General features: G+C 37.8%; 1 protein-coding gene across 1 annotated transcript in view; it reads left to right on the top strand.

Moving 5' to 3' along the window:
- The window catches only part of elp1 (elongator acetyltransferase complex subunit 1), a 71,366-nt gene that overhangs the window by 9,877 nt on the left and 33,524 nt on the right, over positions 1–27,965 (top strand). The window contains exons 7-21 of the mRNA XM_043716357.1: positions 168–267; positions 2,131–2,221; positions 6,585–6,708; positions 8,007–8,100; positions 10,070–10,300; positions 11,855–12,025; positions 13,822–13,921; positions 17,437–17,613; positions 18,208–18,314; positions 19,893–19,996; positions 20,565–20,618; positions 20,727–20,832; positions 21,203–21,318; positions 25,658–25,731; positions 26,530–26,608. Of these exons, the coding sequence (XP_043572292.1) occupies positions 168–267; positions 2,131–2,221; positions 6,585–6,708; positions 8,007–8,100; positions 10,070–10,300; positions 11,855–12,025; positions 13,822–13,921; positions 17,437–17,613; positions 18,208–18,314; positions 19,893–19,996; positions 20,565–20,618; positions 20,727–20,832; positions 21,203–21,318; positions 25,658–25,731; positions 26,530–26,608 (1,728 nt within the window). The remainder of the gene's footprint in view (positions 1–167; positions 268–2,130; positions 2,222–6,584; positions 6,709–8,006; positions 8,101–10,069; positions 10,301–11,854; positions 12,026–13,821; positions 13,922–17,436; positions 17,614–18,207; positions 18,315–19,892; positions 19,997–20,564; positions 20,619–20,726; positions 20,833–21,202; positions 21,319–25,657; positions 25,732–26,529; positions 26,609–27,965) is intronic.

Here is a 27,965-nt window from a genome sequence, read left to right as displayed (position 1 = left end):
GGTGTCAAACCTGGACATTAACTGCTCTGAATGTCTCAGCTATTCAGTGCTTTGAACAGTCAAGGTAGAGAACTTTAACTATTCCTTCATGTGTTTTGGAATAGTATGTATTGCCTTCAGAAATATGCTATAGTTCTGATCATGAAATTTCTTATTCTCTTTACTAGGAAATTCAGCCAGCATTTCCTTGGGATGATCGGAGATCGCGTGTGACCTGGCGAGGAGATGGGCAGCTGTTTGCAATCAATGCCATTTGTCCTGTGTCTGGTTAGTATCTAACTTCAGTTTTGACATTTGAACAAAGAGCAAGTGAATTGCTTTCATGTTGTCTTTCAAGGTTTGGGCGACTTCCAACCCATTTGAGAGATTTGAGTCCAAGTTATGAGATGGACTTTATATATAAAAAAAGAGAAATAATTCAAGATAATGTGGGCTGTGATCTATACCAATCTTCCAGAGTCCTAAGGTGGTTTTTCACCTTCTTCTAATTTTTCGAAAACGATGTATAGCAGTATCAGGTATTTTCATAATTTGTACATGTGTGAGACCAGTTCAAAATCATTCAAGTGATGGAATAAGTTAATCAATGATGATGGATATGCCTGGTGCATGACATTGGATGTAGATGTCTACAACATCAAGCTGACTGCTGAACAAAGTCTTCCCATGTATGCCCATGCTCCATTCTGATGTATGCTATTGTTGATGATTAAGCTCTGAAATCTAGGGCTGCTACTGGCCAGATTGATCTGAAAGTCAGGCATGGGAATGTTTCCTTGGTTGATATCTGTACAATTCCATTAAGGTCAGCATCTTCTAATGAGTGGTACTATTACTCAGTGGGATGTGATCAGCATCCTTACTGTGTCATGTGTACTCATTTTATACTAATTGTTTTAGCTTTACCTATCTGCTGTTCACTGAATACAGACTCACATCCTTATTGATTGTCTGAAGACAAACGAGTGCCACTTTATGTGGTTAAGGTGATAGGCAGAGCATCTAGGTTCTGTTGAATCCATGAAGACACACCAAGTGATGGAAATTTGGAATCAATACATCTCATCTTGGCAGATTGGATAATTAAATTCTGAACAGGAAGATTTGAAGTACACTGAGCTACTTTTAATAATTGTCTAGCCAGTTGGTTCACTGAAGGAAATCAGAGGGTTAAGTTATCCCAGGGGTAGGAAATGTGGCTCGAGGGGAAGCATGTCTGTGCTGTAATATTGGTTTCTTTCTGCTGAGTATTATAGATTCATGACAACACAGAAGGTGGCTACTCAAACCATTAAATCTTGTGCAAGGAGTAGACTTCCAACCCCTCTGAGGTTAAAAACCATGATGTGAGATTAATTTATGTCCAAGCAGGTTGAATTCTTTCCCATGCAACCCCAGATAACCTTTGGTCCAAAACTGTAAAGGAGATAGTGATCCTAGCTGTACTGGTTTGTATTTGGCATGATGTAAATTAAATAAACTGCAACAATACCTCTGCATAAAGCTGAGAACCCCTAAGTATTGGATGTATCAGCATAGATTAAAATTCTCTGGTATTGGAAAATGGGACCTGTTCCTACAAGGCAAGGTTATCCATTACCTTTGAGGTAAATGGAATTGACAACTCTTCAACATAATATCGAATAACTAGCTGGTCAAACAGAGAACATGTTATTGTTGAAAATTTTTTTGTGGAGTCAGGTTAGGAGCTGATAATTTTCCCTTAGATGTACCATTTTCCTGTAGTGTCCTATGGGTAGCAGTCGAAACTCACGGTGCCCCACAAAACAAATTTTAGAATTGAAGATTGTCACATAATCTTTGAAACAGGATGTTTGTTTTTAAATAGTAATATTCATTGTGAATTTTAGCAAATCCTTGCAAAATAATATTTAGACTGATTTTACCTGTCCTGATTGGGGAAGGAGAATGTCTTTAGCTTATATATGTCTATATTTTCATTGCACTGAACTTCACTCATTAGAAGAAACACTAATCAGTTTTGAACAAGCTTTAATATATTTACTCTGCTGGGTACTGATAAATTATTTTTGTCTTTGTTTCTCAACTTTTCATTTTTCCTAATTTCTACATATCTGATCTAATTTCAATACAAATTTCTTCCTCTAGGATCCAGAAAGCTGAGAGTATGGAACAGAGAATGTGTGCTTCAGTCAACCAGTGAGTCTGTTAGTGGTCTTGAACAGGTCCTGTGTTGGAAGTGAGTAACTTAAATCAAATTGCGTCCTACTGTTTGTTTGGAAATTTATAAGTATTAGTTTGTGCATTTGCCTTCACTTAATTCATGCAATTTGGAAAGTAACTTGCTGTGAAATGCAGCTCGGTGCTAACAACACACTATTATTACTATACAAGTCACCCAGCAAGTTCAGACAAGCACAAGTTACACTGAGTTGTGAGTTTCCATTTACATTTTGACACTACTTGTTGCATACAGATGGAATTTCTATAGAGAGCTTGCTGAATTTACTTGCCCTTAACCTCCCTGCCATTGTTAAGAACTTTGCACGTTAAAGCCCATTTATCACCCCAGAGTGGAAAGTCTACACATTATCACATAGCATATTTGTCACCTATAGCCTATTATAAAAAAGAAGAAAATTGAATTCAAATTCAAGGAAAAGGTGAATTACCATCATAAGTGCTCCCTTTATTATTATCATTCAGGACTGAATTGCAGTCTAAAGGAAACTTTGTCAAAATGAACTCATGGAGTGAGCCTCAGTAGCTGCCTATTGTATATTGGAAGTGGAAGACACACCTTCCTATGTCTGCTTGTGTTCATTTTTCATGGATTAAAAAATTGGAAACAGTACTGGTAGAATTTATCTTACAGAATCAGAATTTTTGTAAATATATTGCTTTAAGAAACCCCTACTGGCCCTCCGGATATTCCAAATTACAGTCAAAAAGTACTTCTGAATTTTTTTTCACTGCTCTAATGTAGGAAGTTATTTTGAGCATGGCATGTTGATAGCAGCAGCAATGTAATCATAATCACATTACTGTACAATATATTGATAGATCAGAACACATGTTGGTTTTGGATACAATGGTAAAGAAGTTAAAGGAAATTTTTAAAGAAGCTGTTTAGCTATTTTGAGAATTAAAAACATTTTCAAAAAAAAACATTGAGGAGAGATTTGATTGAAATATTTAAAAAACTTAAGAGGTTTGGACAGAGTAGACAAGGAACTCCTATTTGTAGAAGGGTTAGAACCAGATGGAACTGATCTAGGGTAATTGACAAAAGAAGCGATGGCAACATGAGGATTTTGTTTTCAAGTGATGCGTGTTTAGGACCTGGAATGCCCAGCCCGAGAATGCGATGGAGGCTAAAGATGAATTAAGGCTTTCAAAAGGGAATTAGATTATTATCTGAAAAAGAAAGAAATCCAGGTTTAGAGGCTAAAAGCAATGGAGTGGCACATGGGAACTCGCTCTTCCAGAGGTCCAGTGCAAATACAGCGGTAACTTTCTCCTTTGCTGTAGCCATTTTGATTATTTGAACATGCCACACAATTCTAGTAATTAACAGTAGGTGTACAAGTTTTTTTTTAACCATGCGATTACTGTCAATGACTGGCAATTGCTTCTTACTCAGAGGCAAACTTTGGCTTGCCACCATATCATCCCTGTACCATAATTTACAATGTGGAGACTTTACAGATATTGAAACATTTTAAAATATTTTGTGCTCGTAATCCAATATTTCTTTTCCTTACTTTATTTGGATTTCTATACATGATTTGATGCTAATTCACCATGTTTCCATCCCGTAATTGCTCTGTTTATTTATTAAATTTTGAAATTTATTAGTTAAGCTGTTTGGACAGTTCGTCCCTTCATTCACTCAAATCCTAGATGTCTCGTATCCCCCGCTATGTATTTATCAACATGCACAGCAAGTTGCTGGACAATATCATTTTCAAGCTGAAGATATAGAAAACATCTAACAAAAAGGCCATGCCATGAGGTGCCGTATCAAACAAATTCCACCTCATAGCATTTATCAAGTTTTTGTCTTATAGAAAATATTCCTCGTGAAAAATCCATCCATCAGAACTTTGCAACAACCCAAGAATGGTGTTTATAGTTCTCTAATTTTATCTCTGGCATCTTTTGTATTTCTTTGAACCATAGTCCTGTTGAAAGCGTTGTTCAGAAATTCCCTCTCAGGTTTCTGGCAGTTTTTCTCTATTACAAGCTCACAGATGGGACACTGAGGTGGTTTCTCTTTCTGTGACATGCTTATAGGATCATACAATAGTTGCTGCATTGAAGGAGGCCATTTGATCTGTTGTGTTTGTGCTGGCCCTCTGAAGAAACAGTTTACCTACTGGCCACTCCCTTGCCTTTACTTCATAGTCCTGTAAATCTTTCCATTTCATCCCTTTAAGTTTAAAATGTATGTGGCTTATTCTGACACTGCAGTGTATGCAATGGCTCAGGTGTTTCTTAATTCTCATGGATGTGGGCTTGTCTGGGAAGGACAGCATTTGTTGTCCATCCTTAAATGCCCTTCAAATGGGTAGCTTACCCATTCAGAGGGCAGTTAAGAATCAATCTTGTTGTTGTGGTCCAGAGTTGCATGAAGGCCAGAATGGGTAAAGTTTGGTACATTTCCTTCTCTAGTGGTATTTTTACAGAAACCAACGAGACAGTCAAAGATCAAAACTAGTTGTTATCTAGTTGTAAATTTGTGAACTGAATTCATAACAGCTGTCGTGGTGAAATTAACAAAATGGCCCTATCTCTTACCCAACTCTGACTTCTGAGTTAGAAGACTGTAGATTCAAGTCCTGGTCCAGAAACACCATTGTATAAGCCAGGCCTAAACTCTTAGTTCAGTGCTAAAGAGCTGCTACACTTTTGAGGTACTGGCTTGCAGCTAAACTTTTAAACAAAAGCCAGTCTGCCCTCTTAGATCAATATAAATTATTTCAAAGAGGAGTAAGGAGTTCCACCTTATTGTGGTGAATTTTCATCATTTAGTAACTTCAAAACAGTTTATCTGGCTATTATTTCACTGTTGTTTTTGGGATATTCCCTCCACAACTTGGATGTTGCATTTTTCTACCTTTTGACAGTGACCATACTTTTTTAAACAAAGTTACTTCATTGGCTGTAAGTGCTTTGGGCCATCTTGAGGTGCTGTAGAGATACAGGCTGTTTTACTGAGATTGGAAACTTAACTTATATGAAGATAGATGAATAACCATTGCTTTGGTGTACAATGACTTAGTTTTCCAGAACATTGCACCATAATATGTTTGCTGTGTTTAAATTTCTTTCAAAACCACTTGTTAAAAATTGGATGTGACTTTGGCTCAGTGCAGTACTCCTGCAGTTCAGTCAAAAGGCTGTAGATTTAAACTTAATTTAGGATTGAGATGATGGGGAACCTTTACTGATAAAAACATTAAGGGAAACAAGAAAAGTGAAAGAAAATAGTGTTGGAGCACAGGACGAGCTATGATCCCTTTGAGGAACGAGTACAAGGGCTGAATGGCTTTCTCCTCCTATTTCTTATGTAAATGCTCTTGTGTAAATGTTAGTGCATTATTATTGGACTGGTGTTAGCACAAAGCATGTTCTCATTGAACAGTGACCTCCAAGTTCTGAACTCCTTGGTCTGATATGTTTAGTCTAGGACAATCGACATCCATTCCTTAGTGCTATGAAGATGTGGGTGTACTGTATCTTTATGAGAGTTAGAAGCTAGCAGAACTACCTGACACAGCACCAAATGTTCTGAATAAGGTAATAATGTAACACTTGATCGAAAGCTAGATTAGCTGGTTACCTGGAAATGACAAAACAGATTTGTATTAGGCCAACCAGTTTAAATTATACCCTGAAAAATACCAAATTCCAATCAAGTTTGAATATTGGGTATTGACAATCTTAAAAGCCAATGACACCCCGCAAAGGATTGTAAAAAACCGGGGAAAATTGAACATTTGTGGGGAGAACTGCCAAGGAAACAACATCTGCTGACTGTCCGGAGAATAGCTCTCTTAAGGTACCTTTATTGATCCGTGATCTGTTAAGCAGAAAATCCTAAGAAGAAGAAAAAGATTTGACATCTGGCTGGTTTTTGAAAAGTTGAGTTTTGGTAAATCTTAAACATCCACCCCCCCCCCCCCCCCCCCCCCACCAACCCCCAATTATCGGTCTAGTATTATAGAAGGGAAAGTAAAAGATAGGTTAGAGGAAGGAGTTGTCAATTGTTGTTATACATTAAGTTGTTACTTTTACTTTAACTAGTTCTTGGCTTCTTGAATTTTCACAGATTACTGCAAGGGATAAATCTTTTCTGTGTTGCTGGTTTAAATTAAGCAGGAGGGTTTACCCCATGTCATAAAACTTAGAGACATTCTAGCTGTTGATCAGAGCCACACAATTTCCACAATTAGGGTTGTGCACTGCTATCATGCTGTGATTAGGTTGAAAGGGTGCTTGTTGGGGATGTGTGTTCTATTTTTAATGCAAGTAAGTTGTATATCCGTAAGAAGTCTCAATTTTCCATGGTCATGATATTTGCAATATTCCATTCCTAGACCATCAGGAAATCTGATTGCATCCACACAACGAAAGCTTAACAAACATAATGTTGTGTTCTTCGAACGAAATGGTTTACTACATGGAGAGTTTTCACTTCCTTTTCATAAAGACCAAGTTAAGGCAAGTATTGAAGCTTCCTTTCTCCCTCTTGAATTTTTCTCTCCCTTCCACTGATACTTTGCCCAGATGGTCATTCTTTAGAATTGACTATGGGCTTAATGGCCTAAGTTGGCTTAATGCTCATTTGAAAGGCCACTCCTCCCACGTCCACCCATGTGCAATGAGGGTTGCTTTACGATACTGTGAACTCTAAATATTGTTTCCTACTGTAGCTGACATATAAACACTAATTCTATTACTGTCTGCATCCTACTGAGATTGAAAGTGCTAACAAGGATACATTATTCTTTGTAAGCATGTAGTCCATATTGAGGAAAACTGCAGCAAAATATAAGTATGTTAACAAACTTGATGAATGAATTAATAAATGGCAAAAGAATTGCTTTTTACATATACATTTTAGTGAAGTGGAGACCATTCTACTTCTTGCACAGTAATGATAGTAAAAGCACAGAAGCACAAATTAACAACTCATTCAAAGTAGCAAACATTTAATCCAAAATATGTAAACAGGAAGCATATAGAGGACTAAAAATCATAAACAGTAGTTATGTTAAACTTGTATAGAACCTTGGTTAGGACAAGTACTGTGTAGAATTCTGGTCTCCAATTATAGAAAGGATGTAAAAGCATCGGAGAAAGTGCCAAATGATTTACAATGCAACAGTTATAGGGGTACAACAATCTAATGATTGAACATGCTTGTTGAGGGGGTGGAGTTTGTCTAGGAAAGTGAATCTAACACACATCTTAAAAGTAATGGTAGAGTAGATATGTAGAGAATGCCTCCTCTTGTGGCATGTAAAACGTCATAATTTCAACATATTTGTTATTAAATCCAATCAGAAATTCAGGAGAAGTTTCTTTATCCAGACACTGATGATAATTTGAAACGCATAACCAGAGGGAGTGGTTAATCTCTGATAAAGCTAAATAAGTATACGAAAAAGGAATAGAAGGATTTGCCAAAGCCTTGAGTGCAGCATAATTCTTTTGTTCCTGTGCTGCATATTCTATATAATACTCACTAAAACTTTTGAAAGTTTATAACTTATTTGTTTGAGATTACATTTGGATCCTTCATGTTTTGCGTGCCAGGTTATCATCAGTGGTTGGTACATATTATCTAACCTACTCTTCATTTTCTGACTGGTTTGGATAATTGACTTGGATTAAAAGCTGGTGAATTGAAAGCGTGGTCATATTCTTAAACTGTAGATTTTCTGATTTTGTTTGGAAGTAATCCACCTGCAGTGTTCTGTATGATCCTGATGAACTTGATTTTTACTGTTAATTAGGTAAATGAGCTGTTATGGAACAGTGACTCTACTGTACTAGCGGTTTGGCTGGAGGATTTGGAATCAGATAAGGATGACCGTCAAAATACATATGGTAATAAGTTATCTTCCAGACTGTCTGGAGTTTGTTTTTTCTTTCGTTCCTATCTGACATCCTGCATCCAAACGAAATGTTAACTTAATTTGAACAAGAGCTTTTGTTCTCTATGCTTTGCAATATGTCAGAAAATTTACTGCCTAAAAATACCAAGCTGGGACAAACTTCTGATGTTATCATAAGTATGGTTTACAATCACACAACTCAGGGACAGACCACTGTGACTATCATGTCTGTGCCAGCTCTTTAAAAGATCCTTCCAATTAGTCCTGCAGTTTCACCACAGTCTTGCAATTTGTTTTTGTTTTTCAATTATTTATTCAATTATTTTGTAAAATTTACTGTAAAATCTGTATCTATCCAGCCCTTTCAGGCAATACTTTTCAGATCACTATAACTAGCTACGTAGAAAAACATCTTCCTTCACACGCCTCTGGTTCTTTTGCCAGTGTCTTCTGGTTACCTATCATATAAACAGTTTCTCGATGTACATTGTATCAAAACCCCTCATAACTTTGAGCATTTATAAACCTTATGACAGATTGTGGTATCAACAGTGGGTTTTCATTAAATGAATGGTAAATTTGGATTAATTGATACGATTCCATTTCTATAAGACCACAAGACAATATAAAATAGGGACAGGAGTAGGCCATTCAGGCCCCTTGAGCCTGCTCTGACTCGTGCCTTATCCACCTGACACTCCTGCCCTTTCCCCATAACCCTTGGTTCCACTACTGATTAAGAATCTATCCATCTCAGATTTAAATTCTCACAAGAACGCTGCCTCCACAACTCCCTATGGCAAGGAGTTCCAAAAACTCTCAGCAATCGGAAAGAAAAATTCTTCCTCATCCCATTCTTAATTCAGGCACCCCTGAATTCTGAGACTATACCTTCTGGTCCTCGACTCTCCCATCAGGGAAATCATCCTCTCAGTATTTATCCCATTAAGCCCCTTTTCTATCCATGCCAATATGCTATTTCCAATATCATAGGCTATTTTTTTAATGACTTGACTTTTTGTGAGTTAGCTTGTTGAACGCCTTCTGGAGGCCTGAATACAACACATCATCTGGTTCCCTACCATCTAAGGAATTCTCAAGACTTCCTTGAAAACCTCTAATAGAGTATTCAGACATGATTTCCCTTTCATGAAGCAGTGCTGACTCTGCTCGATTAGATTATGATTTTTCCAAACGTAATGCTATTACTTTCTTAATACGATTCTATGATTGTACTTTCTTAATAATTGATGCCAGTATTTTTGAGCAATAGATGTTACGTTAATCAGCCTATAATTACCTATTTTTATTTTCCTCCCTTTTTAAAATTGGGTGGCAGTTTTCAGATCTTCTGGTACATCTCCAGAATCTAAAGATCTTGGGCAATTACAACAAACACATCCACTATGTCTTCAGCTACCTCTTTTAGGATCCTAGAATGCAAGTCATCAAGACCAGAGGACTTATCGTTCTTTAGCCCCATTAGTTTGTCAAAACTACTTCTCTGAATAAGGTGATGCTACTTAATTCCTCCCCATATTCTTTAATATTAGTGGGACATTCGTAGCATCTTTGAATGCAAAGAATGATACAAAATATTTATCGAAAGTCTCTGCCATGTCCTTGTTCTCTTAACTATCTCCCCAGAATTCTTGTGTTAACTCACCTGAGAATTATTGATCATTGCTGATTGGGGGTGAAAGAAGGTGTGGGACACTTGTGAATGTCACAAACCTATAACCAAGTCAACCATGCCTCCAAATTCACATTGAGTGATAGTGAACCTACTTTATGGTTCATGTTCTGTCCTTCAGCTGCCTGCATACAAGTACCCACATGGGAGGGAAGATATTTTTTAAAAAAAGAAAATAAATGAACATTTAATAATTGGAGATGATAGCAATTGTATCCTTGGTGACTAAAGCAATGCTTGCAATTTTTTTATTGTTGTTGTCTTGCAGTTCAGTTGTGGACAGTAGGGAACTACCACTGGTACCTGAAGCAGAGTCTGCATTTCGGTTGCACTCAGGTGGAACGGATTGTATCCCTAATGTGGGATTCTGAGCGTCCCTATCGACTGCACATCCTCCGCAGTGGGTGGCTTTACCAGTCCTATAACTGGCATTGGTCCACCAATCGAAGTACAAGAGAAGACAGCAGTGACCTTGCTAACGTAGCTGTGATTAATGGAGGTAAAAAAAATTTTGAGACTGAGAATTGTTAGTCTGTAACATTTAGCATTTGAAGTAGGTAAATGTCGAAACTAACCTTTTTATTTTCAAATTGTGTAACTTTTAGAAGTGAAAATATCTATTTCCACTAAAATCGATACTGTCAAGTACATGTTTTCACCCAGCCATTCAAAAGGGAATTGAATCAAGCAATTGCCTTCAAAACTATTTATTTATATATATATGTATATATATATATATAAGTAAGTTGCAGTGGATAGTACAATTAAACAGCTCAGAGGGGGTTAGCTTAGCTTTTGAGGCTGTTAGTTTTTTGAAAAGAGCTGTTCACTTGGGACTTCGCCTGATGGCCTTCAAATTGTTCTTTTTTATGTATGTATCTAAACTATCTTTTTCAAAGTTAAGATTGTACCTGATTCCAGTCACTTTTGAGGCAGCACATTGCAAATCACAATTCAGTGCATGAAAATGTTTCATGTCCTTTACCTCTCCAGCCCTGGCTTGTTTTGTTTTTGGTACACATTTTTATCAAAAGAATCTTGAGGTTTACTGCAAAAATTAGCTGGATTAATGCTAGAATAGCAGCAGTTTTTTTTTCCAGCACATAGAAACAGTAAAATTGCAGCAGGCTTTTTGCATCCCATTCTCGTAAATTCTCGTGTCAGTGTAGGAAAGGACAGCATTCAAACATAATTGTAATGCGTTGACAGTTAAATAACCGATTTATGTTCACTTTATTTACTTGCATGTGTAGAATGACCTTTTAGGTGCAGTCTCAAAGATGCTAGAGTCTGTGGAACCAGCCTATAACAATGGCAGCTTTGGCAAAAAAATGGAAAATATGAGAGAGGTTTCTCCCTGCTGTCTGAATGTCTCATTGCTGTTTGTGATAGTTTGCTTTGTGCAAACTGACTGCTGTGTTTCCAACATTACAACATTGATTCGGTATCGAAAGTACTTTGATATTTTAGCATGCCCTGAGTTCTTGAATGATGTTGTTTACTTAATTGCAGTTTGTAATATTTCCCTTTGTTTTACTTGTATTTCAGGAGATATTGTGTACAGATTTACAGTTTTCTCAGCACATCTCTTAGAAATTATTTCTAATATTAGTCCCAGTAATGCAACAGGTTTCAAATTGAAACTTGAAATACCTTACACTTGTACATTAGTGAGAAACAGAGGTGGCATTTCAAGTCGACAACCTTATGGCTGCTGATTGACCTATTTCCAGCATTTTGTTTTTTTTTTAATTTCAGATTTCCAACACCTGCAGTACTTTGACTTTTCACTTGTGTAATGCTTTTTGTATGCCAAAATAATTTTGAAACCAATGGATTATTGATGAAGTTATCATCACAGTTTATGTGTGCAGAAGTATATTTCTTTCAAATGAAGAATATTTCCTGGTACAACATCAATGGAGATGCCTTAGATTAATGTTTCCTATATGAATCATGCACAATATCAGTTTTCAATGATGACACAACTAGTAGAGCTTTTAATTTCTATTTTGTTTGATTTAAGTAATTTTTTTTTTCTTGACATTGACAGATAACGTACTAGTGACACCTTTTCGCCAAGCAGTGGTGCCTCCGCCAATGTCTGCATATCAGTTGCACCTGCCTTGCCCTGTGAATCAGATAATGTTCTCTTCAGACCCACAAAGGAGCAATGATTTTGCAGTCTTGACAGCAGATAACTATATTTCAGTCTTTGAGGCTGGTGAGTGTCATTGGATAGTGGCCAAATGTCTTAACGTAACAATTGTGAACCAAGCATAAAACTTGTAATTGTGTAATCATGAGTATCCTGGTGATGTATGGAAGTCTACTAATTCTGTTATGATCCAAGTTGGTGGTAATAGCTGACAAGGTAAGCCCCAGAGTGAAACCTGGCTCCATAGATCATATGTTTAATTTCTGCAGTTGATTAACATGGTGGTTTTTATATTCAAGTTACACCGAAAAAGCAAACCAATAAAGCTTTATACATGTATATGTAAATTCTAAACTTACAAAGGCATTAACATAAATAACAAAGTTTCAACCCATTTGCAAATATTCCATTTTATATATTTATGCTACAGTTCTATTACTTCATTCTCGGGAAGGTTAAATTTATTCAGTTGAGTTATTGCTGACTTAAATTCTCAACTGATTTTAAATCAGTACAGCAATTTAGCTTTACTACTGGTCCTACTTGGTCCTAAAGTAAGATGCTTTCGCTCCCAGGAATTTTATATATTTGTTTTATTAAAGATATTTCCGAATAAAATGTATGATGTAATAGAGATAAGTCACTTGAATTAACCAATCTCTGTACATGGAATTCTGCAATGACAAATTCAGGAGAATTCTAAAGATTTTTTTATTTATGGAATTTTGAGGCATTAACTATATATGTATACTTTTATAATGACTTCTTAATCATGGATTATAGTAAAAGTTACACTGTCATGACATATTTATTTAAAATTGTTACTGCATCTAAAAATAATTGTTAGTGGAATGAATCCACTTAAAGATAAATTCAAGATTTACAAGCAAACAACTAAATGAAGATCACCTTTGCAATCCAAGTATCTAATCTAAGATGGTTAATTACCTGTGCATACCCATGAAGACTGATTTAATAGAGATTTTCTGTTGCTGCCTGTTCATCTGGAAAAACAGCTTTTATTGTTTATTGTTAAATCTTCCATGAAAGGGAGAATTCTGGACAAGAAACTAAGGAGTTTTGTTCACAGTAAATCGTTTCAAGGATTTGAGCTTCACAGCTAGCAAGTGCAAGTTATCCTGCATTTCCTGCAAAGCATTTACAACTTTGCTAATGGCAAACATTCAAATTCTGCACTATAGATTTTTAGTATAGAGGTTTCTTTTAAAAGAGTAATAATTCGAATTCTATAAATTCATAATTTTTTTTTGTTTACACTGTTTGTTTTTGCTAGCTGCAGTAGTCATCAACCACCAAGCTCCAAAGAAAATTCTGTTTATGTCTATCCATTATTAAATCAAACATGACAATAATTGATATGGCTTAACCCATGGTAATGTTAGTTGCTGAGTCAAAAGAAATTGCTTGTATTCAAGCCCTTGTTAAGATTCTTGATAATGTGCTGTAGGCTGGCATTTTGATGAGGAGCTGCTATTAGAGGCGTAGTCTTTTGAATGAGATCTTAAGCTGCTTTCATAAAACATCCTTTGGCATTGGTCAAAGAAGGACCAGGAGTTGTCCTACAGTTAATTATCCCTTAACTAACAACACTAAAATAGATCATCTGGTCATTGTCAGATGGCTGTTGGAGGGAGCTTGTAAACCGGATGCTACATTTCTCTACATTTCAGCAGTGATAACAATTCAGAAGTATCGTGTTGCCTGTGAAGTGATCTGAGATATTCTGAAATTATGAAACCATAACCTTATAAAAATGTACATTGTTTTCAACAAACAAAATATATTTTTTTGTATTATTTAATGAATTTTCAGTGATTTGTATTTTTTCTTTACATGTGCAGGTGATGGTGTGAATCATGATTCTGCAGTTAAAATTGATGCTGTTGGTGAAAGTGGATCAAAGATATGCACCAGAACTCTGAAAAGGGTAAAAACGTACAGGTCAGTTTATTTTGGTAGTATTCTTTGTCCCTGTACTTTCATAAACCTCTTGTGCAATATGAACTTGATCTCAGACTTTATAAATGCTACTGTTAAGGTGCCCACTAGTAAGAACATGTGAAAGCTACTTTCCTTATGTGGGTGTGGAAGGTTTTCTTTTTGTTCGTTATTGAAGAACAATGATTTAAAACTCCCACTGTTTTTCTTGAGAGGTTCATTGATAATGCAGATCCCCAATTTTAATTACTCTACTGCTTTCAGTATCTAATCCTTGAGCTGTGGAATACCCTGCTTTAACCTCTCTGCCGCTGTCACCTTTGAGATCCTCCTTTAAAGTCAATTTATTATCTTTGTGTGAAGGTCAGTGTTAATTTTCTTTTATAAACAGTATCGCTTTGAAGTGCCTTGGGCATGTTACTACATTGAAGGTGTTATATATAAATTCAAGTTTTTGTTGTTATACATAAACTAGGTTAACGTGCTCTATACTGAACTTCAAACAGAAGCTTTTCCTGCCGGATGATACCAGTAGAGTCATAGAGTCATACAGCACAAAAACAGATCCTTTGATTCAACTCATCCATGCTGATCAGGTTTCCAAACTAAACTAATCCCATTTACCGGTGTTTGACTCATATTCTTCTAAACCTTTCCTATTCACGTATATATCCAAATGTCTTTTAAATGTTGTAACTGTACCTACATCTACACTTCCTCTGGCAACTCATTCCACATTTGCATACAGTTCTGGTCACCACACTACCAGAAGGATGTGGATGCTTTGGAGAGGGTACAGGAAAGGTTTACCAGTATGTTGTCTGGTATGGGGGATTTTAGCTACGAAGAAAGGTTGGATAGATGGGTTTGTTTTCACTTGGGGAACACAGGAGGTTGAGGGGGCTTCTGATAGAAGTTTATAAGATTGTGAATGGCATGGATAGTGTAGAAAGTAGGAAGCTTTGTTCCCAGGGTGGAAGGGTCTATTACTAGGGGACAAAGGTTCAAGATGTGAGGTGAGGAAGTTTAAAAGAGATGTGTGAGGCATGTTCTTCACACAAAGGGTGGTGAATGCCTGGAATGTGCTGCCAGAGGAGGTGGGGGAAACAGACACAACAACAGCATTCAAGAAGCACCTGAACGAACACATGCGTAGAGGGATGCGGATCCTGTAAGTGAAGACTGTTTTAGTATGGAATGGCAAAAGTGCAGACTTGGATCGCTGATGGGCCTGTTCCTGTGCTGTATTGTTCTTTGTATATGAACCACCTTCTATGTGAAAAAGTTGCTTCTCGTGTCCCTTTTAAATCTTTCTACTCACACCTCAAAAATATGCTTCCTAGCTTTGAATTCTCCCACTCTTGGGAAAAGAACTTTGCTGTTCACCTTATCTATGCCCCTTATGATTTTATAAGCCTCAACCTTTTACGCTCTACTGAAAAAAGTCCCAGCCGATCCTGCCTCTCCTTATAACTGAAATCCTCTAGTCCCAGCAACATTCTGGTAAATCTTTTCCGAACCCTCTCCAATTTATTAATATCTTTCCTCAGCAAGATAACCAGAATTATACACTGTACTCCAGACGTGACCTTACCAATGTCCTGTACAATCTTAACATGACACCCCCAACTCCTATACTCAGTGGTCTGAGCAATGAAGACAGACATGCTAAATGCCTTCCCACCCTGTCTACTTGTGATACAACTTTGAAAGAACTATGTACCTGAAGCCCTTGATTTCTCTGATCGACAACACAACACAAGGCCCTACCATTAACTGTATAAGTCCTGCCCTTGTTTGCTACACCTTAATGCAGTAGTGCTGAGAGCTTAACTTATGAGAGCAGGTTGTTTGATGAAAATTCTATTCAAATAACTGCAGAAGATTAAGGGGTGTTTTAATTAAGACATATAAAAAGATTTGTTTGAGTAGACAGAGAGAAACTGGTTTCCCCATTCAGGCATTCTAGAATAAGAGGGAACTTAACTTTAAAGTTGTAGCTCGGTCATTCAGGGCTGATATCAGGAAGTACTTCTTTGTGCAGTGAGTATTGGAAATTTGGAACACTCTCAACCAAAAAGCTGTTGTGGCTGGAGGTCAGTTGAAAATCTCAGATCTGAGATTGATAGATTTTTGATGGGCAAAGTTACTAAGAGCTGTGAAAACAAAGTAAGTAAATAAAGCTACATTGTGGACCATCCGCAATCCAACTGAATGGTTTACTCCTGCTCTTAAGTTCCTGAACTTACTGACCCAGGCACAATGGGATCAGTAGTCTCCTGCTGTGCTGTATCATTTCATGATTGCAAATTCTGACTCCTAAGTGGTGGCACTATGATTAATTAGCATGATTTTATACATGATGCATTGAATGTCAAGCTTCTAACATGATTCGGAAATGCCGATGTTGGACTGGGGTGTACAAAGTTAAAAATCACACAACACCAGGTTATAGTCCAACAGGTTTGATTGGAAGCACACTAGCTTTTAGAGCGACGCTCCTTCATCAGGTGATTGTGAATCACCTGATGAAGGAGCGTCGCTCCGAAAGCTAGTGTGCTTCCAATCAAACCTGTTGGACTATAACCTGGTGTTGTGTGATTTTTAAGCTTCTAACAGCTATTGTTTAGCACATTAGCAATGCAGTTGAAAGGTGTGCCACTGGAAAACCACTGCAGGTTAGGCAGTATCCGAGGAGCAGGAGTATCAACATTTCAGGCATAAGCCCTTTTTCAGGAATAACATTGATTCTCATGCTCCTCAGATGCTGCCTGACTTGCTGTGCTTTTCCAGCGCCACCCTTTTCGACTCTGATCTCCAGCATCTGCAGTCCTCACTTTCTCCAGATTCTCCAAACATATCCTACATAACCTAGCACCGTGCAAGAGAGACAGCCCACCACAACCAAATATAACAATTGACCAGACCTCTCAAACAGTAACTCGTGTAAGCCTCTAAAGAAGTGTAACCTTAGGCTTGCAAAACAACCTCAGGCTTGCTACTCCACAAGCCAATCCACATTGTGAGTTTCACTGAGCATTTCAGAGTACGTATGTTGCAAATTACATAGGGTTTTCCATGGGTTGCGAATGGGTTCCATTCGGGCATGTAAATTTATTTACAAGTCAGAGCACAGTTCAGGACAATGTAAAGCAGCTGTTGTACAGGAAGTATAGGAAATGTTCGGATATCAGGCCTTTACATTTTAAATCCATGAATGGGACCACGTTTGTAAATATGAATTTTTGTAAGTCAGGCATTTGTAAATCTGCTACAGTGCATTAAGAATGTAACAGAATGTGACAATGTATTATCAACAAAAAGCAGTATAAATAGAAAATATATGTTGAAATAATACTATCATTGTAAGTTTTGCATATTAACTCTTCACTAGAATTAAATTTTGTAAATGTAATTTGGTATTCAAGGCATTTTATTTGTATTAATTAGTTATTTAAGAATGACTAAATATGGAATTATTTTCTTGTATTCACTTTTTGTTTTCATGAAAATGAAAGAATTAAGTTTGAAGAAGGAGGAAGTGAGCCCCTGACTCCATTGAAACTACGAATGATAACCTGGGTAAAGGAGAATGCATTCCTGGCTGTTAGTCAAGGTCCGAGGACCTCTCAGTCCATTGTTTGTCAGTTGCTAATGTCTTCAGAGGAGACTGAGGAAGGAGAGATTCAAATCAGGTATGAAATCTGATCCATTTTGTAGACTCAGAACTCAAACCATCCATCCTAATGGTATTGTAATTGTCCAAGTGCCAAGTTCTTATTTTTTTGGCATATTAGGCGTGCAGTCTTAGCAGCTTGTGGAAATAGTAAGGTTATGATACTTACAATGCCCTTCATCTTAGAACTTTAAAAGTTTGTTTTTCGTCTGCATTGTTCCCCTCCTGATATTCCATTCACACCTTTGCCAGAAACCATACTGTGAACCAGAATTTATTGTCTACTCCCTTCAGTTAAATCCAGTTAATTAGAATATATCTTTCAACTCTTTTACTCAACAAATGCCCTCTCCAATAGTTACAACAAAATTCCTTATTTTGTCTGTCTCTGCAGAGTCTAGAGTACAAATATAAATTAAAAATGCTGGGAATGCACAACTGGTGAAGCAGCATCCTGTTTCCTCACGAGTTTCAGCATTTCTTTTGCAGCATTGACGGTATTATTTCCTGTGGTATATCAAGTCCTTAAAATCAAATCCAGTTCTTTGAGGCCGGTGACGGTTTATTGTTTTCTGTGGTAGGTTTACAATGATGGTGTTGTTAATTGTTCCAGGTCTCCTGTAACTGTGGATGGGCACATAATCAATCTGTGTCACAACCAAAAGACAGAGACTGTAGCTTTGGAGCTTTCCAATGGACAGATTCTAAGATACCTCTGGGGTTTGTATATTTCTAATCAAGCACTTAAATAGAAGATGGACAATGTTTTATCTTGCAAGTTTCTGTTAAAGAGCTTTGTTCAGCTGCATATCTCATGAGCACATATTTGTGGTTTCACTGCATGTCATTTACATCTTTTAATTTTATTGGGCTGAGCATTCTGTGGGAAATACACTTTTGGTGGATAAAGACACTCCATCACAAACAGAATAATTTACTTGCATTGGTCTCTTAGCATAGGATAAAGATGCTTTTGAAATTAGGAGAGTGAAAGGTAACCTAATAAAGACCTTCAAAATGATGAAAGTTATTACAGAATGCTTCGCAAACATTTCCCCAGTTTGATCCTATTTCAAGGTTTGAAAATTGTTGCAAACTCTCAGGAAGAACTAAGAGAGCAGAAAGTGGGGGCTGTGAGAGAGGGGGCCTGTTGTAAGAGTTCCGTGGCAGTCAGTGCTGCCTTGGCGTTCATGATCCCAAATTCCGACTTCTTGCTTGGGATCTCGATTCCCACTTTGGGAAGACCCAGAGTAAACACAGTAAGTGTTTTCGTTTATACGGAAAAACAAAATTAAAGGCTATCAATATGAGGTAGAAATTAAATTGTGAACTCAAGATAAATGTCATTACCCAAATCATGGTGAGAATGTTTCAATTCACTACAGCATGGAGCAGTTAGGTAAATAGTGTTGATATTTTCCAAGAAGAAACTAGATACATGTAAGAGGGAGAAGGGAGTGGAAGGTTAAGCTATGGAGTTAGATGTGGAAGGATAAGAGGAATCTCTGTGATGTATTGTCTTAAGTAACTGTTACCCTTTTTCAAGCATGTAGAAGGAATTTTCTCTCCACTTCTCCACAACTTTGCTGCCAAGCTTTCATCCTGACTTCAACTTGTACTTCAGTATGTTCCCCTTTCCACATACCAAATTTAACTTAGGCAGTGCTTTAAGAAGTAGTTGTTTGATCAACTACAGTTTCATTGCCATTTTGTTGGCCAGTTATCACTGGCAATTCTCTGACTACTACTTTGCGGGATGATGATGACTAAATATATTTTCTGAACAGAATTTAGCTCTTATTTGCTTTGTGGTACAGTACTCGGTACCTATTGTATTGAAGTAATATGGTCAGTAAGTTGATTGATAGATTGTTAAGACAGTGTTGTGCTGAGTATCTTCGTGCTACTTGTGTTTATATTTAGTTGAGTGAATTATAGACTTGCAGATGTGGGGTCTGAGGGAATGGCACTAAAAACCTATGTGTTTTTATTTTGTGAAGGACAGATCTGTGTAATTCCACTCTTTTCATCATTAATTCATTTTCCTGAACCCTAAAGTGTGGAAATTCTGTCCCTGAACACATTACTCGATCACTTTCTTCAGTACTTTATTTTAAAATACTGTTTAAAATCTTCCTCTTTGGCCAAGCTTTTGCTTGGTGCCCTAATGCCTCCTTCTGTTGATTGCTTTCATATTTTGACAACATTTCTGTGATGTATTCTGGAAGAAGTTGTGTGAATGTAAGTCATTGACGTATATACAGTGTATTACTATTTCAATTACTCTTTCACCCACAGATTCCTCTGAGGCATGTGTACAACAGTGGAAGTCAACTACTGGATGTTTAGTACAGTTTCCTCAACCTTGTGTAGAGACAGCTCTATGTACAGTTGATGGTGAGGTGAGTAACTTTAATTTCTCTTCCTCCTGAATGTGTCAGCTGCTTGCCAGGCCACTGTCTCACCGGCACCAGATGCAATAGGGATTCTTGTGCAGAATCCTATTCTGAATGCTCATGCCTGTACGCTAAGTTTGGCAGGCTGTTTGTCAGGGCATCACAAAATCAGCTCACCTATCGAACTGTAGACCTTCCTGCTTTTATGGTTCAGCTATTTATTTCCTCAACCTTTCCTTGGGCAGTCAGTCCGAGTTGGAAGGGCAGGTGATGCTTGAACAATTAGGGAGCTGGTTGGAGGTTTGTGCACTCCCAGTGACACATTGACTTTCCCTCTGTATGATCCTGTCAAAGTATCTCAACGTGTTCGGTATTTTTTCAGATAAGCCTTTTCCATTTTGCTGGTCACAAAGCCGGCAGCATATGTAGTTGACCTCTTGAAGGATTTTTTGAGAAGTGAAGTGTTTCCTGTATCTCTTACATCATTAACAAACAGAACGGGATAGCTCTGTTTTAGTACTTCAAGCATCTGTACCTAAAATTCTGCAGTATCCCTATCTGCTGTCTCTTCTAGGAAATGGTCTTGGGTCTGACAGAAAGATCTCGTTTCTATATTAATGACTTAGAGGTAAGTTGTGACTTTACTTTGAAAGCATTTCATTATCTTTTTCTTTGTATACTTGAAACATTGAATGCCATTTTAATATTATTTTGGTGATGTTTTTGTTCTAAACAGATAGCCTTCAATGTCACTTCATTTATAGTGTGTGATGAGTTCCTGTTGTTCACAACCCATTCACACATCTGTCATTGTCTGAATCTTGGGACTACTTCATTAAAAGGTGAGTGCTTAAAGCACATGCAGTAACCTGGATTAAGGTGTTTAAAAATCAGTATCATTTTTAATTTTGTTTGTTATGAGAAGGAATTCTTCTTGTCACTGTCCAGGGTAAAATAACAATTCTGCCACCCATCTTGATGCAAGTTCAAGTATCACCTTCTCAAGGACAATTAAGGAATGGGCAATAAATGCTGGCCCAGCAGCAACTCCTACAACCTATAAAGAAATAAATAAGGAAAACTTGAATCCAATTGAGCAATCATTCTCTTTAACCAGAATGTTTTTGCCAGTATTTGTTAGCAACTTGATATAGCTTTTACAATGAGAATTTGACCATCTAAGATTGTTGAATTTGCTGTCTGCACAAACAGCTTTATCACAATTCTCAAGCCATGTGTCCCAGCCTAATGATGAAACAGTTCGTAGGGTGGAGAGAGGATCTCGCATAGTGACTGTTGTACCCCAGGACACCAAACTCATCCTTCAGGTTAGCAATGACATTATTTATATGGTTTACTGTTCTTTCTCCCAGGTATCATGCAGCAGTTAGGATAAGGGGTTTAATAATTGGGAACAAAATCAAAACACAAGCCTTTTTTTATAAACAGATAACTTCCCTTTGAAGTTGTGATTCAACTTGGAAATCCAGCGCTGTGCCATCATGGCAAATTTAGTGACTAGATTTACAAAGGGTGGTGGGAAATCTGGAACTTCATGAAAAACTGTTGAAACTGGTGCCAATTGAAAATTTCAAGATAGTGATTGATAGTTTTTTGTGAGGTTAAGTGTTACAGGACCAAAATAAGTAAAAATACAAAGCCGCCATGAATGGCAGAGCAGTTTTGAGGGGCTGAATTGTCTCCTTCTGTTCCTATGTTTGTTAATTTGCCTGTACAGTTATGTTAGGGGGAATGATTTCTCTTTGGTATCACAGAATAATACAGCACAACCTGCAATGCCTAACTAGTGGTACTATGATTAAGTAGCTAGATTTTTTTTTCAATTAATGAACAAAATGCCAATCTCAATTATTAACTAGTACCCCAATAACATCTAGTAGATAACCGAATAGTGTAATAAAGTCCTGTCCCTATGATCGCTAGAACAGGAACAGCAGGACTGTTAATACCCATGGAGCATTTTCCTATTGTTTCACTACTTTTATGGGAAGAATGAAAAGCCTTAAAGAATTTGCTAGAGCGGCTCCGGAGGATTTAAACTAATAAGATTTTGGGGGGGAAGAGAGGATGTGGAGTGGTGTTTTTGATAAGGGATATCATTACAGCTGGACTTAGGGAGGATATTCCTGGAAATATATCTGAGGAAGTGATTTGGGTGGAACTGAGAAATAAGAAAGGGATGACCACCTTATTGGGATTGTATTATAGACCTCTAATAGTCAGAGGGAAATTGAGAAACAAATTTGTAAGGAGATCTCCGTTATCTGTAAGAATAATAGGGTGATTATGGTAGGGGATTTTAACTTTCCAAACATAGACTGGGACTGCCATAGTGTTAAGGGTTTAGATGGAGAGGAATTTGTTAAGTGTGTACAAGAACATTTTCTGGTTCAATATGTGGATGTACCTACTAGAGAAGGTGCAAAACCTGACCTACTCTTGGGAAATAAGGCAGGACAGGTGACTGAGATGTCAGTGGGGGAGCACTTTGGGGCCAGCGACCATAATTCTATTAGTTTTAAAATAGTGATGGAAGAGGATAGACGAGATCTAAAAATTGAAGTTCTAAATTGGAGTAAGGCTAATTTTGACAGTATTAAGCAAGAACTTTCAAAAGCTGATTGGAGACTGATGTTCGCAGGTAAAGGGATGCTGGAAAATGGGAAGCCTTCAGAAATGAGATAACGAGAGTCCAGAGAAAGTATATTCCTGTCAGGGTGAAAAGAAAGGCTGGTAGGTATAGGGAATGCTGGATGACTATAGAAATTGAGGATTTGGTTAAGAAAAAGAAGGAAGCATATGTCAGGTATAGACAAGATACATCAAATTAATCTTTAGAGTATAAAGGCAGTAGGAGTATACTTAAGAGAGAAATCAGGAGGCAAAAAGGGCACATGAGATAGCTTTGGCAAATAGAATTAAGGAGAATCCAAAAGGTTGTTAGAAATGCATAAAGGACAAAAGGGTAATTGGGGAGAGAATAGGGCCCTTCAAAGATCAGCAAGGTGGCCTTTGTGTAGAGTCGCAGGAACTGGGGCAGATACTAAACTAATATTTTGCATCAGTATTTAATGTGGAAAAGCACATGGAAGATATCAAATGTAGGGAAATAGATGGTGACATATTGAAAAAAATGTCCATATTACAGAGGAGCAAGTGCTGGATGTCTTGACATGCATAAAAGTGGATAAATCCCCAGGACCTGATCAGGTGTACCCTAGAACTCTGTGGGAAGCTAGGGAAGTGATTGCTGGGCCCCTTGCTGAGATATGTGTATCATCGAGAGTGACAGGTGAAGTGCCGGAAGACTGGAGGTTGGCTAACGTGGTGCCACTGTTTAAGAAGGGTGGTAAAGACAAGCCAGGGAACTATAGAGCAGGGAGCCTGATGTTGGTGGTAGGCAAGTTGTTGAAGGGAATCCTGAGGGACAGGGTGTACATGTATTTGGAAAAGCAAGGACTGATTAGGAATGGCTTTATGTGTGGGAAATCATGTCTCACAAACTTGATTGAGTTTTTTGAGGAAGTAACAAAGAGGATTGCTGAGGGCAGAGCAGTAGATGTGATCTCTTTGGACTTCAGTAAGGCATTTGACAAGGTTTCCCATGGGACACTGGTGAGCAAGGTTAGATCTCATGGAATACAGGGAGAACTAGCCATTTGGATACAGAACTGGCTCAAAGGTAGAAGACAGAGGGTGGTGGTGGAGGGTTGTTTTTCAGACTGGAGGCCTGTGACTGGTGGAGTGCCACAAGGATCGGTGATGAGTCCACTACTTTTTATCATTTACATAAATGATTTGGATGCAAGCATAAGAGGTATAGTTAGTAAGTTTGCTGATGACACCAAAATTGGAGGTGTAGTGGACAGTGAAGAAGGTTACCTCAGATTACAACAGGATCTTGATCAGATGGGCCAATGGGCTGAGAAGTGGCAGATGGAGTTTAATTTAAATAAATGTGAGATGCTGCATTTTGGGAAGGCAATCTTAGCAGGACTTATACGCTTAATGGTAAAGCAGTAGGGAGTGTTGCTGAACAAAGAGACCTTGGAGTACAGGTTCATAGCTCCTTGAAAGTGGAGTCTTAGGTAGATCGGATAGTGAAGAAGGTGTTTGGTATGCTTTCCTTTATTGGTCAGAGTATTGAGTAGAAGGGTTTGGAGGGATATGGGCCAGGTGCTGGCAGGTGGGACTAGATTGGGTTGGGATATCTGGTCGGAATGGATGAGTTGGACCGAAGGGTGTGTTTCCATGCTGTACATCTCTATTGACTGTAATCATGAGATTTTACAGTCCAGAAAGGATACGAGGCCCATCATGGCTTTTTTAAGGAGGCAGTTAGTTGTCCTACACTACTCCCCAAAACGCAAAAAATATATCCCTTCAAACATTTATCAAAAGAAGCTTGTTTACAAAAGTATGCTTTGTTTAAAAAGCAAATTGCTGGGAGTTGCTACATAAAGTGTTTTTTAGCAGACCTTTAGCCAGGATTGCAGTCAGTAACTTTTTTTAATTTTTAAAATCCATTTTTTTGTCATCAAACAAACTCAAGGAATCAGAATTATCTTAAAGCAAAAGAATTATGAGTTCTGCCTGAGAAGCTGACCCCAATATTCATGATCCTGTGCTGTATTTTACTGTGCGTGTTTAGTGACAGTGTGCAAGCCATTGTATTTTATGGGAGTACAGTGGTATTATGTTCAGAATTGTGAATGGCCAGAATCAGTGATTCAGACCATCGGAGAGCAGTAACATGGAGATAAACTAAGGAATGTGTTCAGCTCTTGATGCAACTGTTTAAGTGACACAGTTATACAGCATGTAAACAGACCCTTTGGTCCAACCAGTCTATGCAACCATAATCCCAAACTACCTGTGCTTGACCCACATCTCTCCAAACATTTCTTATTCATGTACTTATCTAAATGTCATTTAAATGTTGTAGCAGTACCCGCATCCACCACTTCCTCTAGAATTTCATTCCATGCAAGAACCACTCTGTGTAAAAAGAAATGTCTTTTTAAAATCTCTCCCCCCCTTAAAAAGTATCAAGTTAAGGTACATAAAAGGAAGTTTTAAATAATCCTTGGATGATCAAATGGATGATGATGGAATAGTGTAAGGGGGCGAGCTGAGAATAGTTCACGGATCAGCGCAACATCGAGAGCCAAAGGGCCTGTTCTGCGCTGTATTGTTTTATGTTCTATGTTCTAAAGGTACAAATATAGTGCTAAAGAAAACTGTAAGCGAATAATGTAATTTCCCTCCTCTCCCTGCTTTGTGGGCTATTTTACTAGCTTAGAACACTATATATTTGTTCTACAACAATTTGTATTTATGTGACACCTTTAAAACTGCCTGAAGGTGTATCATCGGCACAATTATCAAACACAATTTGGCACTGAGCCATGTTAGTAGATATTAGTACAGGTGACCAGAAACCTGGTCAAAGACAGAGGTTGTGAGAGATAAGAGAAGTTAAGATGTATAGAGGTTTAGGGAGGGATTTCCAGAGCGTAGTTTTTCAACTGCTGTCAAGTGGAGCTGCAATGAAAATCCGGATATGCAAAAGGCAATAATTCAAGGGCAGAAAAGAGTTGGAAACACTGTTTAGAATGTATTGTAAGATCTATGTTGTCTGTGCAGATGCCACGTGGGAATCTGGAAGTCATTCACCATCGAGCACTGGTATTGGCGCAGGTGCGAAAAAATCTGGACAGGTCTGTAACTCATTAATCATTAAAATCAGAGTTGAAGTTGGGAACCATTTTAAAATTTCAGATTTTGCAATGATTTACTATTAGGGTTTATGCCTCCTTCTTGAAAGCTTTAATTGCTTTCCTTAGAGCAGACAGTTTAAGGGGACATATTGTAGAGGTGAGAAAAAGTATAAATAGTTTGGATCAAGTTTGCTGGGAGTAACTTTTTGCATTGGCAGATGGTTAGCATCAGAGGACACATTTAAGATGATTGTCAGAGAAGTTGGCGAGTTACAATGATCTGAAATGCCTGTGCACTGTCTTAAAAGGTTTTTGGGAGAAGATTGAGCAGTATCTTTCAAAAGTGAATTGGATAAATATTTTGACAGGAACAAAAATTGTAGGTCTCGAGGGAAAGTGCAGAGCTTGGTGGACAAATTCACCAGCAGTTCCCAAGAGCTAGGACAGACATGATTGAGCAAATTGTTACTTCTGCTGTAAGATTTTATATTTGGAGGAAAACAAGGATCTTGACCCCTCCCAGTGGGATTGCAAGCTTAACATTTAGTGTGGCAACCTCTAAAATACAGGTAGCTGTTCTGAAGCTCCAGCCAAATGCTAACAGCTGCAAGGAATTTTTAAAGCTTCACAGTTTAACATGTAAAGTTTTTGAGGGTCTCAATAAGTGGCAACATTTTGCAAATCTCCATTCTTACGGGTTTCACTGTCTACTAATAGAAACGGGAAAACTGTTGCAAAAACAATTGTAGCATAAACCAGTGACTATAAATCCAGCCTGTTCATTTACCTCTTCTTTAGGCTTAGGTTCAAGGAAGCCTTTGAATGTATGAGAAAGCTGAGAATAAATCTCAATCTCATCTATGATCACAACCCAAAGGTGAGTATTATTATCCAGCCTTTTGAAAGATCTTTCACCCTGTTTGCCAGAATACCATGTTGTTTTGCTGAAGAGAGCAGATTGATACCCAGACTATCAACACCGTAATTTCCACATTACAGCTGATAAACAGATATCTTTTGTTTATTCTGCTTCCTGCAGAAGGCAAATATGGCACCGTTGTAGATGTATTCCCGGTTATGCATCTGTAAACTGAATTATAACTGCCAGCACAGTGAAGCAGCATCTCTTTTGTTATTGAGGAGGCTGAGATAATGCAATTCGTTCAGAGCTAAGCCAACCCTAATTAACAACTATCCTTCCATAATTTGCCAGTTCATAAGGGATCATGAGCATCTTTCTCTATTCACTGCAATTCTGAGAGGTGCTGGTATTCCTCCCTCAGGTCAGTTTCTGATCTTATATATCCATCTTGTCATTAGTCAGTCTGGCCTGTTCTTTCCTGATGTTTCACCTTCTAATGTATTTCACGCTAGATTATCACACTGCCTTTTCTGTTGGTTGCACTTCCTTAGTTTCCATTTCTTTGCTTCAACCATGAGATGCTTGATTCTGATTTTCCTGTGAACAAGTTCATTAGTTCTTGCTCTCCGCTAGTGTTCAGGACCATTTGCCAGAGACATGTTTCAAAAGCTGTAATTCCTGTCTCATCAGCCTTATTGAGTGAGAGTCCAACTCTCACAGCCATTCTGTGCTTTACTCCATACCAAACATTTGTTTTTTTTTGTCAAGAGTTGGCAAGTATTAAATGCTGAGACAATTAAATTTGACAGAGTTATTAAAAATGGTGAAGAGTTTAGATCAAAATAAAAACAAAGAGAAATCTTTCAATGGTTGATGAGTCCATAACCAGTAGGCAGAAATTTTAAGTTGATTGACAAATTTGAAGAGGAATATTTTCAGGGATATGAGAAAATAGCAGAGGAATGAATGAACTTCTGAAAAAGAGTCGTATCAGACTCAAAGTTAACTCTGTTCCTCTGACTACAGTTGCTGTAAGACTTGCTAAGTTTATCCAGCATTTTCTGTGACTATTTAAGATTTCCAGCATCTGTAGTATTTTGCTTTTATTCGGGGAATGGAACTAACTGATTGATTGGTCCAAATATGCAGACTTTTTCTATGAACTTGCCGAATGGCTAGACTGTCAGGACTTGTTTGAATTGAGGTAAATCCCTGTGGGTGGAAATTGAGGGGCATGGATAGGATAAATAGACAAAGTCTTTTCCCTGGGGTCGGGGAGTCCAGAACTAGAGGGCATAGGTTTAGGGTGAGAGGGGAAAGATATAAAAGAGACCTAAGATGCAACTTTTTCACGCAGAGGGTGGTATGTGTA

The sequence above is a fragment of the Chiloscyllium plagiosum genome, chromosome 2, assembly GCF_004010195.1.
Source record: "Chiloscyllium plagiosum isolate BGI_BamShark_2017 chromosome 2, ASM401019v2, whole genome shotgun sequence".
Taxonomy (NCBI): Eukaryota; Metazoa; Chordata; class Chondrichthyes; order Orectolobiformes; family Hemiscylliidae; genus Chiloscyllium; species Chiloscyllium plagiosum.
Note: the sequence above shows the minus strand (reverse complement) of the source record. Positions and strands in the feature narration are given on the sequence as shown.